The sequence below is a fragment of the Oenanthe melanoleuca genome, chromosome Z, assembly GCF_029582105.1.
Source record: "Oenanthe melanoleuca isolate GR-GAL-2019-014 chromosome Z, OMel1.0, whole genome shotgun sequence".
In the NCBI taxonomy this organism is placed as follows: Eukaryota; Metazoa; Chordata; class Aves; order Passeriformes; family Muscicapidae; genus Oenanthe; species Oenanthe melanoleuca.
The window spans coordinates 3,406,566-3,420,543 of record NC_079362.1 but is presented as its reverse complement, the minus strand read 5'-3'; the positions used below and the strand labels follow the sequence as shown (position 1 = coordinate 3,420,543).

At 48.1% G+C, this 13,978-nt stretch overlaps 1 protein-coding gene across 6 annotated transcripts in view; it reads left to right on the top strand.

Annotated features, from left to right (window-relative positions):
- The window catches only part of FAM172A (family with sequence similarity 172 member A), a 250,027-nt gene extending 245,161 nt beyond the window's left edge, over positions 1-4,866 (top strand). For all 6 annotated transcript variants that reach the window (XM_056513646.1, XM_056513645.1, XM_056513643.1 and 3 more), the window contains one exon: positions 2,693-4,866. In XM_056513646.1, coding sequence (XP_056369621.1) covers positions 2,693-2,835 — 143 coding nt within the window. In that variant the 3' untranslated portion in view covers positions 2,836-4,866. The remainder of the gene's footprint in view (positions 1-2,692) is intronic.
- The last annotated feature ends 9,112 nt before the right edge of the window (positions 4,867-13,978 follow it).

Sequence of the window (13,978 nt, the reverse complement as noted above, 5' to 3'; positions counted from 1 at the left end):
AGGACATAATTCCACTTGCTTCAGTTGAATTTTCCAAGCCTTTGGTATAGAAATCATAAATGCACAGTGTGGGCAATGTTAAATTTTTCGGGCTCTCCCTTTAGTAGTAGCTGAACGTGAATACATAAGGGCAAAATTTGACCTTTAAAAATTACTGTAAGGGGCCAAAGCAGATACTTAGCAAGCTTTTCTCATTGCAGTATTAATCAAGCAAAGAATCATAATAGTCCTGGAAACTAAATATCCATTGTAGTGATTTTATCACCAGGGAAATTGTTCATCTGCCAGTAAGATTGTTCCTAGGAAAGGGAAAATAGGGAGTGTTAAAATTGCTTTAGACTGCAGAATCATTGAGTCCCTCTAGACTCAAAGCTTGAATTGTTTTTTGAGAAGAGTGGGTTGAGAGGAGTTGCCACAGGAAAGCTGTAGGTTAATCAGTTTCAATAACACCAGTGAATGTGAGCATGATCTCTCTTGAGGATATGAGAAAAGTGCATGGGAGAAGACAGGATGAAGAAACACACTGGGAGACTTCAGAAACTTACTTTTTTGTTTTGTTTTTTGTTTTGTCATTTTTTGTTTCTGGATGATCCTTTCACAGAGAAGGAGGTTGTTGATGAAAAAAGAAGAAAGGGGGAAAACACCAGCATAGTATTCACAGCCTATATTTTCATCTTAATCCAGGGGATACTAATGAGGACTATTACAATCAAGACAGGGAATGCAGACAAGCTGAAGTGAGAAAGATGTGTTTGTGTTGGAGATGTCTGTGTAGGGACCAGAGAGCTACATAGAAAGATGTTTTGCCTTCATGGCTCAAAGAGGTGCTTGCCCTACACTGTGACACAGGCATGTGAGAAGGAGGTGAAACACCTGTACAGGAGTGCACAGTGAGTTAGGACAGCCTGTTCCTCATATAATCAGCTTAGGTAAATGACTTCTGTGTGCATGGTGGAAGTGGGCAGTCACAGTACACTGAGCCAAGCCATAACCCCAGGAACATATCTGTTAGGCTGCAGGTTTTTCTAGAATGGAAGTTTTAGCTGTGTTGGGCCACTTCTGTGTTTCTCAGGTGGGGAAAATACTCTTGATGAGTATTGCTATGAGTGTCCTATAGGGGATGGGATAGGTGATCTGTACTGAAAGCCACCTGCAGGATAGAATCATAGAAACTTTTATGATGGACATGATCCCATTGATCTCATTGAGCCCAGCACTGCCAAGTCCAGCACTTGATAGGATGGAACTGCCTCTCAGAGAATTTTTACAATGGTGGGTAAATTTGAAAGTGGAAAGCATATTTGTAAAAGGAGAATGTGGGAAATTTCTGGAAGATGTAATCAATTGTCTCTGCACAGTGAATGCTGAGAGGGGGAGGAAAATCTGTGTGCACGTGACATGGATGGTCTTTGTACAAAAAACATTTCTTTGTGTGGGAAGGAGTGTCTTTCCAGAGAGGGTTTTTTGGAGGATTATTTTGCTTGTGTGGTGGCTGCCTTTGAGGGAGCAGGGACATGCAGTGTGGCAGGTAGTGCCTCCATCAGAGACTTTCTGGAGGGGATGAGTGTGTGTGTGGACCCACCAAGGATGCTCCAGGGATGGATGCACAGAGGGTCCTGACGGGGATGTGAAGGTGGGTGTGCAGCAAATGCCACACCAGAGCAGCCATCCCATATCCCCAGGGACTGATGGCCACCCTGGAGTGCATCCCTCTCCACCTGGCAGGCTGTGGCCACCGTGTCCCTCGTTGTCACCCCCAGATTGTGATGCTGTCACAGAACTGTTGCTAAGCAACAAATGTGGTTGCCAGGTCTCAACGAATAGCTGAAGGGGAAAGTGAAGTGTTGCACCATTGTAGAGTAACCATAGCAATGACCTACTATTACAGACTAAAGAATTATCATTAACAATGTTAAAGTATCAAACAGAGGCCCAGGATCCAAAGACTACTAGGCTGCATCTCTGCATAATTGGGTTACCCAGGAAGAGGTCCCAAGTCTTTCACACCCCTTGGCTCCCTACCTCCATTGTCTTGGTTTTGTTTTGGGGGTTGGTGGTGGGGGGAAGGAGGAGTGGGTGTGGTTGTTTAAATAAAGCAAATGGACTATGTGTTGAAGAGGGCACTTGCAAAACAATAGAAGCATGCACCCAAAAAAAAAAAATACAGAGGTAAATCTGTGTGCAGAGGGAAGGTGTAAACAGGAAAGGCCTGTTACACTTACTGTGCTTCCTGAGACTTTACTGTCTCAATATTGTCTGTGGAAGCAGGTGCACAAAGGATGCCTTCGTGATGCATGAGATGTAGTTCAAATCAAGTGTTCTCTTTCACTTGAAAATGCATATGCCAGCTTAAAAGCAGTAAAAATGAAAAATAAATAATACAAAGTATGCCTGAAAAGTAGACAATTTCTTTTTCCCAAGGTAGGCCGGGTAGGTGAGGTGCTTCAATGAAGCTTTTATTAATAGAGTGCTTTGGGATCTTATTTTCCCGGATATAAAACTCGAGGATCTCTGATTGTGAAGTGGGTGATGTGTGTGTATGTTTGTGCAAGTGTCTGTCTGCATGTGTGTGCAGCTGTTTTTGTCAGCTGCCCCAGAGCTCAGCAGCAGGGCAGCCCTGACCCTCCACCATTTATCCTGTGAGCAGCCAGCAGAGTGACCCTAGTCAAACTGTCACCTTTGTGTTTTGCAGGTACAGAGCGCCACGAGCTTACTTCTTGGAAGAGTTTTCCATCTGTTTTCAAGTTCTTCAGTGAGGCTATAAAGGCGAAGAACAGCTTGGTGAAACCAACCCCAACACGGCGCTCCCACAGGATAAAATATGAAGAATTCTAAAAGGAGGGGAGGAAAAAAAACCCACCACCACCAATGTCTTTGCTGCTTTCTGCAAGGAGTCTCCCAGCCCCTCATTAGATTGTTTTCTTCCTAGAGCACAGGGTCGTGATGTATACATCTAAATAGCGTTTTGCATTATTTCTAGATGAGTGCAACTGTCAAAGCAATATGGGTTCACTGGTTGTGCTTCCTGTGGGCTGTAACTTGGATTTTGTGCTGCCCATCAGTGTGCAGATTAAGGCTGACAGTGGTACTGCACAGTGCAGCATGGTGCAGCTCTAATTGCCCTGACATAGCCCTGCACCAAGCTGATGCCAGAATTTAACAGCTTCATTGCAGCCCTATTGCCTGCAGGATTTTTTGCAGCATTCTTCTATTTTGAGACAGAACAAAAAATGAAGTACTCTTTTTTAAAAGACAGCCCTAACTCAGATGTGTTAACCAGCCTATGACTTTACACCTAGTAGCCTTCTCTTTCTCTGGGACCAAGTGGAATTTACTTCTAACTCTCTCCTTTTTCTGCTGGCAAGAGTGTCCAAGAAGTTTGGCCCAGAATTCTAGAAAGGCTCCTTTGTTGAAGAGACTTCTCTTGCTAGATCAATGGCATTATCTGTAGATCTTCTCTTTCTTTGGAAAGCTCTACTTAAAAAAAATCCCTATTCATTAGCAGGCTGGATCACGCTGTGAAATATGACAGCAAAAAAAAAAGAGAGACACTGCATATTTTTCTGTTTATTTTTAAACACAAAAATGCTTCCGATTCCATATGCTGGGTTTGTAATGGCTTGCCATCCCATGATTATTCCCTTTTCCCTAAACTTACAGGTTCCTCCCCACTTTCCCAGTCTCTCAGACAAAGATTGGCCAGCAGGGCACTCTGTGTGGGGATTTCACACCATGCATAGGAGTTATGTAGCTGTAGACATAACTGTTGTGTTAGGCAGGTTTTCTCCTAAAACTAGGGGAAAAGATGTGCTTAATAGCATGCCCAGTGAGCAAGCACTCTAATTGAGCTCCTTTGGGGTTGATAATACTAAATTAAAGTGGTCCTTTCTTTAATGGCCATGCCCACCTCACCTCTGATGCTGTTAGTGGCAAGGAGGCACCACTCAAAACTTGAGTTTTGGACCCAATCCCACTCTCTCCTCATGCCCAGTCCTACAGCTGGGGGCCAGAAATGGTGGTAGGGAGCATTAAAACAGGACAATGCCAAAGCAGGAGTACCCTTCAATGCCACGAGACAAAAGCAGAAGTGCTCATAGTCAGGTGTAAAGGGAAACACAGCTGGACTTGGGCCTAAATCCTCCAGGTGAGGGGCACAGAGCACTTACATCCCTACCTGCTCATACCTGCAGCAAGGTTTCACTTCCCCAGCTCCTGCTTCATTGCTGCATTTAAGCTCTGCCCGTGGGGAGGGGTGCTTGGAGCAAACCCCTGGTGGGGAGGGAGAGGTGTCAGGTCATGCTTGTGTGGAGGGAAGTGCAGTGTCTGTGCCTGGCAGATTTTCTTCCTGGAGAGGAGCCTGTTGCTGCAGGGAGAGGACTGCACCCGGCTTCCTGTGTCCATATTCCCAGTCTGAGGATGCTGCTGCCTGTGGCCAGCCTGGTCCCCCACTGTGGGGGTCTGCAGCCCCCCTCTCCCCAGGCCTGTGTCCACCCCAGCCCCCTGGACCATCCTGTGTGTGTGGTTTGGGTGTCTGTGCTTCATCAAGACCCAGAGGCCAGGGAAGTTTGCACACACACACACACACCAGACCTGCCACTCTCCATCTCCAAGGTGAGATGGAGTCTCTAGGGTGCCCAAGTATTGGAGGAGCAGATCTATTTTTTTAACTGTTGTTTAGAAACAAACTACAAACCTTTCTACTGTAATGCTCGTCATTTTCTGAAGAATTTTTCTTTACTGTGCCCTGGGCCCAGCTCACATTATCGCTCCTGTGGGGGGCTGTAGAGCAGAGGGGATCCTCACCACTGATACTGCTCCACTTGCAGTAAACAAAAAATAAACATGCTCTCTTCTCTCCTTCTTGCACACTTTGTGTCCTTGCACCAAGCTCCACGCTGTCTCTGGTGGGTGGGGTGGGCAGCAGCTCCAGAGCCTCAGAGTGCAGGGGGGCAGGTGTGGTTGCAGGGTTGGGACTGGAAGGTGTGAGCAGGGTGTGAGGGGGGTGAGGCTTGTTTGTGCCACGGAGTGGGCTGTGTGTCCAGACCCATGGCTCAGCCCCTGTGAGCACAGGCTTCTCTCCACATGGCCCACATCATCCACGGGAAGCCACACAGGCAAGTGGGCTGCGCCATCCTCTCCCCTTCAGGTGTTCAGAAGCCTGGAACCATGTAAAATTACACCAAGAGAGGACTTTGGTCGGTTTTTTGGGGAGGGTGTTTTTGCAGGGGGGCATGGAGAGGCAGCCCCAGCTGCAGAGGGTGCGTGGGCTGCAGGAAGAGAGGAAGGTGCAGGAGCATCCCAGCATTTAGTGACACACATTGGTGTGACACGGAAAGGTGACAGTGGTAACCCTGCAGCACACTAAGGGATGAGTGTTCATTTAGCCAGTTCCTTGGGATTGGTGTTTTTAAAGAAGCACACTGCTGGCCCCTCAGACCTCCTACTGGTTCCATCACAGGAAAACTCCCTGATGTCTGATGGCACAACAGCCTCTGCCCTAGGTAGCTTTGGAACTACAAGTGCAAAAGTCAAAAAACCCCTCAGAAACACAGAAAACCCCTAAATCCAAAACAACTGAAAACCAACAAAACAGACCCTACAATAGGAGCTAGGAAAACTCCCAGCTCCTTGCTGCCCAAAAGGTTTGCACACCATTGTGCGAATCAAAATGCTGCCAGTTGAAGCCATGGACCAATGAAAGCTGCTTCCTTCTCAAGAATGGAGAGCAAGAAGGAAGTGTTCCTAGCAGAAAACAGCCAACAGACCCCCAAAAACAGCAGGGCTGTGGGGGAAAAGAAAGAAAAAATGGATGGAGGGGGAAGTAAAAGTAGCCCTCATCTTCATTGTGCATACATGGCAGTAAACTGGCTAGAGTTACAGTCCTCACAGTGATTCTCCCAGACTCAGAAGGAGCTGCTGCTTTTCATGGAAATGTGCATTTCTTCCTCTGTCTCTGAGAAACATCACTTATTGTGGGTAGTGGTTTTTTTTTTCCCCCCCTCTAGAAATTTCATTCAGAAGTACAAATGAAAAGTGTCACATCTAAAACTGCACGAAGCCACATATTGCACCATTCTCAAGTCAACCAGACCAAAAATAACCTGCCAAGAATGTGTACATCCATCGTACACCAGGGTAGAGCTACATCCTGGGGAGCAGAGGGATGCGTGTGTGTGTGTGTGACTGCACACAGTCGTGGATTTCTCCATCTCACAGGGATGTGTGTGTGTGTGTGTGTGTGTGTGTGTGTGTGTGTGCATTATGTTGATGTACTCGACAAAGTGTGAAAAATGTACTTCTAGAAAAACTTGAAAGGAGATGTCATTTATCATTGTATCATCGTAATCCCACAAATTTCACTTTTCTGTTCCATTTTGGATTGCATGTGTTTGAGAGTATTTCACTAGATCAGTGACAGCTCTTTATTTGCATAATTATATGCTCTGGTCTGAAGAGAAAACTAACCCCCAAATTTCATGGGTCACCAAACTGCAACAATCAATGTTTTATCACATATGCTAAGCAAAACCTAAGGAGCTATATGAAGTTTCTTGTGGATTTTTTGCTCCTCAGAAAATTAAAGATGTGTCTTCTGAATAGATGCAAAATCTTTCCAAGCTCTTTGTAGCTGAATTCCATTTGAAGGAAAAACTAGAGATTAGCTCGTAGATCTGGATTTCAGACCCACTAGCATTCTTACTTTAAAGTGGATTCAGACAAGCAGCTTTGCTGCATCTCTAAATGTTGCCATCCTACGTACTGTCATTTAAACGGTACAATCCAAAAAATAAACTAAAAGAAAAAAAAATTGTTCAAATGTAAAAAATACAATCATCCACTCTTATCAAGCCCAGAGTGACCAGTGGGTTTAATTTCATTCATTCTGTGCAGGTTTTTTGTTTCGGCTGGGTGCTAACCCCATACAAAAATACAGATATTTGGTGTACATAGGAAACCCTTTCCTGAGCTGCAGAATTTGTTCTGGTCCATCAGTTGCACAATAACCACACGCTCCAGTTAGGACACACATACCCCAAGTTTCCTTCTCAATCAAAATGCCTTGTTAGGAAGAGGAAGGAACATGGGGATGGGAACTGACTGGCAGTGAAGATCCCCCACCTCCTCCTCCATCCACACTAGTACTAGCACTAGTACTCCTAGAAAAGTTTAGCTCTTGTTTTAAGTCAATCTAAATTTATAATATAATATAATATAATATAATATAATATAATATAATATAATATAATATAATATAATATAATTATAATATAATATAATATGTATTTCATCCAAAGTACAGGAGGACCTCTCAGAAGTGTTGGTGAGCAGCACCTATCCCTGGGACATGCACCCACACTTAATTTCACTGCAAACAACCTACCAAAAAAAACAGAAGTTTTTCTGGGCTTCAAGTCGTAACTTTACTGGTAGAAGTTTGCAAGAGCTGCTACCTTGCAGTTGGATCCCTCAAAGCTCTTGGGAAGAATAAAGTGTTTAAAACAGGCGTATTTCAAGTAAGATGGGCCTCAGTGATCTTCTGAGCCCATGGTGGGGAGAGCCGTGCCTGGGAATGAAGGAGTGTGCGTTGTGTGGGTCAGGAACCTGGAAAGAATAAGCACTTCTGCTCTCTTATCTGTGGCTTTTTTTTTTTTCCCCTTTTTTTCCCCCATTTTTCTGACTTTAACATCAGCTCTAGAAGCCTTCCAGAGGGAAATGGGTTTCCAGTACAGACTAGCACCTGAGAAGTTGGGCTCTTTCACATTTGACTCCTGAGTGATCTCCAAACACCTGCTCCAGGCAGACACCAGCTTTACACTACCTCCTCACCTTGCAGAAGCAAGGTAAAACACGAATGGGAAATAAAAACTGCTAAAACACAAGTCTCCTCACCACCCTGGTCTGACTGTAGCATGGGGTTCTGTGGGGTGCAGGGACAGGGTGTGCCCACCATTGGTCACTGTCTCCAGGGAGACACAAAGACAGAGAACCCACTCTGAAGCATCTCCTACCCCTCCACACGGTCTGCATCCCTCCTCTGGAGTCAAGTAAATGAGTATTTACTGAGGATGGTTCTGCAGGCTGGTTTATCCCGGCAGAGACAATATCATCAGTTATTTCCCACTAAATTGCAACACAGGAAGAGCTGACCCCTCTGAGGAGAGGCCTAGGTCATTTCCTTTTGTAATTTCCATTTCTCTTTGCTCATGCCCTTCCTAATCCTCTAATGGCTGGTAAAGGGCTGTCTCCAGATTCTGTCATCTTTAAAGCTGCTATCTCTGCTACAATTACATAAGTAAGCTCCCTGCTCATCTCCCCTCCTCCTGGGACTGCTTTATGCCTTCTTCCAAATCAACTTGCCAAACAGTGATGTTTCCTGTAGTAAAGCCCTTGGTGTGGAAGGTCTTCCATGTCTCCCCACAACATGCAGGTACAAAAATAACATACCCCACAATATTGTGTCCGGGTCTGTTTGCCTACTGTGTGTGGAGAAAGGCACTAACACTGCAAACTTGCAAACGCTGATCTCTCTGTTCAAAACCAGCCAGGTGTTGCCAGTTTTGCCCACGGCTGAGAGCAATCTACCTCTCACACACTTCTTGATGAGTGCTTCAGACGTTGGTGGGGCATTTTGTTGTTTGAGGGTTTGGAGTTGTTCGGGGGCGTTCTCTACGACAATGGCTGTTGGGATTATAAATCGTTCCCCTTGTGCTTTCTCCCAATTTAGCATGTATCCTCTTGGAGGGGGGGGCCGGGAAAGGGAGAACTGCGAGCAAGGAGCACCGCGTGCGCTTGGTGTAGTGTTCCCGTGGGCTCCCCACGCCGCTGAGCCAAGGCGGGGGCAGACCCCGATGGGGAGGATGCTGTTCGTCCCGGGGAGTCTGGCAGTCCCCTGCCCGCCCCTCGCTGTCGGGGCGGGCGCAGCACCAAGGACAGCGCCGGCCCGGGGCTCCCCGCGCCCCCCGCCGCCCCCCGGGCTCAGCCCCGGCCGCCATCCTCCGGGACAGCCCGGCGGATCCCCTCGGGGAGCGATCCTGGACGGGGAGATCTCGGCTGCTCGACCGCTTCGCTGTCGCGACATACCCGAAGGCTCGGGGCTAGCAGCGGGCAGCTATTCGCTCGTCTGCGGATTCCGGAGGAAGGGGAGAGGAAAAAAAAAAAAAAAGGAGGGGAAAAAAAAGTTAATTTCGCAGTTCGCTTCTCCCGGGTGGTGGGGGCCAACCAGGGGTGCTGGGGCTGTGTCGGGTCTGTGCCCCACAGCGGGACCCCGACCCCACGCACAAGGTTTTCCTCACTCTTCCTCGCTGCGGGGAACACGGAGCATCGTTCCCCCGGCCCCGGGGAGCAGCATTGTCTCTGGAAGGGGTTCGTCGTGAGCACCCCCCGACTCCGGTTCTGCCCCCCAGGGTGGGCTGCAGGGGCTGCGGGCCGGGAATCCGTTTGCTCGGTCCAGCCGCCCCGCAGCGCTGCGGCCACTGCTGGCCCCGTCCCTTTGTCATTTTGGGGCTCCCCGGGGGGGATCTCGAGGTGACCGCCAGCTCCCCTGGCCTGATACAAGCCTGCATCCCCTCGGACCCGGGCGGGGCCCGTGCGGGCTCTCCTGGGGCCGGGAACACCCGGAGACACCCGCGGGTCCCTGCGGGGCAAAACCCGCTGCGGGAGGCGCTGGCTTGTTTCGGCTGCTTCCCACAGCGTGGGGGCCTTCCCCCAGGAATTTCCATACAGAGGGAGACGCCTGCCCCAAAGCCCTTCGGCACCAACACGCGAAATATTTGGCAGCACTGAATACTCTCTTATATTTTTCTTCTTTTCTCTTTTTTTAGTTTTCTTTTTCTCTTTCTCTTCTCTTTCTCTTCTCTTTCTCTTCTCTTCTCTTTCTCTTCTCTTTCTCTTCTCTTCTCTTCTCTTCTCTTCTCTTCTCTTCTCTTCTCTTCTCTTCTCTTCTCTTCTCTTCTCTTCTCTTCTCTTCTCTTCTCTTCCCTTTTTTGTTATTATTACTTAATTGTTGTTATCATTGTTTTTATTATTCTTGTCATCATTATTGCTTTTGTTATTGATATTAGTGTAATTTCTTTTTTAAGGGTGAGTGGAAAGAGAGCTGTCTTCCATTCTATGCTTTGAAAAAAGGAGCCTCCAGGTCTCGAACAAGCCTAGGGTTATCCTGAGAGTTTTGCAAGCACATGCAAACACTGAAGTTTCGTTAAGATCCTCCCTACCTTTTTTGATTTTCACCTTAACTGCTTATATTTAGTTGTGTGGTTTTGGTGGTTTGTGGGATTTGAGTGTTGGGGATGAGTGAGTTTTTTAAAGATCTCTGTTATTCTCTCTCTCCCTGACACCGTGCTCGCCCCTGGCTCTTATCCCGAGCCGATGGGGCAGCGCCGCCGCCGCTCTTCCTGCGCTCCCCTGCTCCGCTCGCCCTTCGCGGCCGTGACCATGGACCGGGTCCCACATGGAGCGCAGAGCATCTGGCCGAGAGCTGCGGAAAGGAAGTTCAGACGCGTTTCTCCCTGTCCAAGCTTTCTTTCTCCTGGAGAGCCCAGAAAGTTTCACGTACAAACAGAGAAAATGTATTTTATCTTCTTTTCTGGAGACTCTCTCCTGCCTTCGTCTCTTTGGAGAAATGAACGCACCTTCCCCAGCCCAAGGAGGAGTTTGGAGACCCCCTCGTCCTCTCTTACTGTAAACTTTCAAAATCGTTTAAGATTACTTTTTCTGTCTTTCGGCCATCTGTCAAAGTCACATCCAGCTCGGGGTGGGAGGATGCGGGGGGCGCCCGGGAAGAATCCTTCCCTGCGCGTTCCTGGTCCCTGGCGGAGCCGAGGGTCCTTCTCTACACCCTCACTGATGCACCCGCCGCCCCTTCCCCTCCGCCCCATCACCAGCACGGCTCCGGGGGGCCCGGCGTGACAGCGGACGGGTTTTTGTCCTGTCGCCGGGAGGCGTCTCTTGGGTGAGCGACACGCACCTCCCGTCTGCTCAGGGAGGGGTGAGAAGAGAAAGCAAAGTGCAGAGGGGAGCTTGGGACGTAGCCCTCCTCCTGAAATCTCGCTGGTCGCCGTAATCTTCCTCGCCAGAGCAGGGAGCACTAACTAGCCTTGCCGTGAAGATTTTTTGCGCTGCGGAAGGACGAGAAACAAGGGAAAGGAAAGCAAATCCAAACTCTTGCGGCTGTCTATAACACACCCCGTTCGGGAAACGGGGTGCTCGTCCTTCTGGCGTGGCACCCCGCGATAACCCGACGGGGTGTGCCTTGGCTGGGGCTGGGGGAGTGGGGAGCTCCGCGCCCTCTCCTAGTTCTTCCCAGAAACGAACACATGGCCGAGCTTTGCTGGCGAGAAATTCAAAGCTCAGGACAGGCACAGCTTCGGTAGAAGGGCAATTGTCAAGGCTCTCTTCCCAGCTGGATAAGGTTTAGAAGACCTTTTAATCCCTTTTTTTTTTTTTTTAATTTTATTTCTCGGAAAAATAGAAGGGATTTGTTACCATGTAAGTAACTGGAGTTAGAACAAGAGCCAAACTCTTTAGCATACAAATTCTCATTATCAGCTTTCACCCTAGCAAAACTACAGCCATTTGCTTAACTTAATCTGTAACATATGTTTGCAACAGTAGCAGATTTTGTGTGTGAGTGTGCTTGTGTGTGTGCACGTGTGCGTGTGTGCATGCGTGTGTGTCTGTGCGTGTGTGTGGTTTGGAACTGATCAAGTTGTAAATTTTCTGCCTGAGGTTTTCAGCGCCTCCTAGTTACAGCGTAACACCTATTTAGTGAGAGAGAGAGAGAGAGAGTGAGTGAGAGAGAGACTCCACAAAGGTCCCACGGCACCAAATCCCAGTAATCCTACCCAAAGTCGCTAGTAAAGTTTATCAATTAGGCCACTCCAACTTCTTCGGATTCATCCCACTGAGAAAGGGGCTGCCACGTTTCTGAGAAAATTACACAAGCAATTCAGTATCGTCCCCATCATGCTTTGTCTGCTTGATTCAATGTTTACTATTACTTTTTTCTTCCATCTCGTGTACCACTTCTCAAGGTATCACAGGAATCATGCAAACGACAGAAGCCTCCCTGTTCTGTTAACGACAATAATGACAGCGCTCCTGATGATCCCATAACAGCCCGGTGGTTTAAAGCCTGATTCACTCTGTTGGCTTTATGTCCCACAACAACTTTTAAAACATCTGTCCTGCAGGACGATAATTTTTTCCATACTGAATTGACATTTAATCTTTAAATATGGGGCCCTAACAAGATGAGAAGAGATTTTTGGAAAATATTATGCACCCACATTCGCACACACATACACGCACTATTTATAGTTATCAGTCTTTACCTCTGCTATTGACGCTTGCCTGGGGAAAAAAAAAAAAAAAAAAAAAAAAAAAAAAAGTAGTAAAAATGACACAGAATAGCTTAAAAAGATCCAAGGCCCGTGGGTTTTTTTTTATATATATATTTTTAATCTTCACTTGCGATGCATTATGATTGCGTGGCAGGGTGATACAGGAGTAACTCCAGAGAACATGTTGATATTCCTCCCAAGCGAGTCACCGGGAGCATTTTCCTCGGCACATCACTCCTAGCCGTGAGCCACCAAGGCCTGAGGGGGTTCACTGAGAGCTTTAGGAGGGATCCCTTCCCGGCCGCGGTGTAGAGGGCGCAGAGCCCCCGGCCCGTCCCGGCCCGTCCCGTCCCTCCGGGCGCTCCGCGGGCGCGCAGGGGCCGCGGCCGAGCGGGGGCGGCGGGCGGCGGGTCCGGGGGAGCGGAGCGCCACCTGGGCCCGGCTCGGGGAACGGCGGGGAGCGAGCGGAGACAGCGGGAGAGCAGCGGGAGCGGGATCGGGAGCGGGAGGGGAGCGGGAGCGGGCACGGAGAGCGAGCGGAGCCGGAGCGGGCGAGGCTGCCCGGCGGGGGCCGGGGTGGGGGGAAAGCCTCTTGGGCAGCGGAAGGGACGGCTCTGCTTTTCTTTTCTAAAATTACTTTTAATAAATTCCACGTGAACACTCGTCACGGGTTTGCGCGCAAGGACTCGTGGAGGGGAGAGAGGCGCGCACCTGGCTGCTCACCCCCAGGACTCCCCAGCCGCGAACACAGCGGGGAAAAATAAAAAAAAAATAATAATAAAAAAAGCCAAATAAAACACCAAAATGCCTCCTCGGTGTTACCGTGAGGAGCAACTGCGCAACCGGGGTGCGGGGCGAGCGCGCCCAAAGAGCCGAGGAGATTTGTCATGGGGAACCGAATAGGCTGCTTTAAGTGTTACTTGATAGCAGCAGCAGCGCCTTGTGTGAAACTTGGAAACTGCCAATGCTCTTATCTTCAGAGCGACAAACAGGCGAACAAACTTTACCGAGTGTTTAGATCCTCCTCTCAAAGACAGCTAAACAAAGGCAGGGCGTATTGAATGACCGCCACGTCTCCCGTCCCATCGAATGTCACTTTTATTTCTCACACTTATAGGAAAACTAGGGACAAAACCCCCCCGAACCAACAAACAAACAAATGAATCGCTTCTGCATTGTGTTCGAATTATTTCTGCAAAATAATCTAAGTCGTGGGCGGCGTGCAGACACCGAAGCATCGTCCTGCAGGCTGGATTGAGGGTTCCACTGCCGAAGAGTCGCCACAAACCATGCGCCCGAACCGTCTCCAGAGTGCTTGGAAGAAAATTACTAACACCAGTGCACGCATCCATGTAAAAATATCTTTATTATTAAGCCCTTTTAGAGGTTTACTCGATTATTTCAAAATCTTCAGTCACGTACAGATATTTCCTAAGAGAAAATCATGCCGGTTTATGTACTGCGACATTGGTTTTTGTTGTTCGGGGGTTTTAATAACTTATTGATTCATGGTGTATCTGTATCATCTGCTAGATATTTAATATATCTGCTAGAATGTTACTGCAGGTCTCCAACTCCTTCCTTCCTTTCTCTTTCTTTCTTTCTTTCTTTCTTTCTTTCTTTCTTTCTTTCTTTCT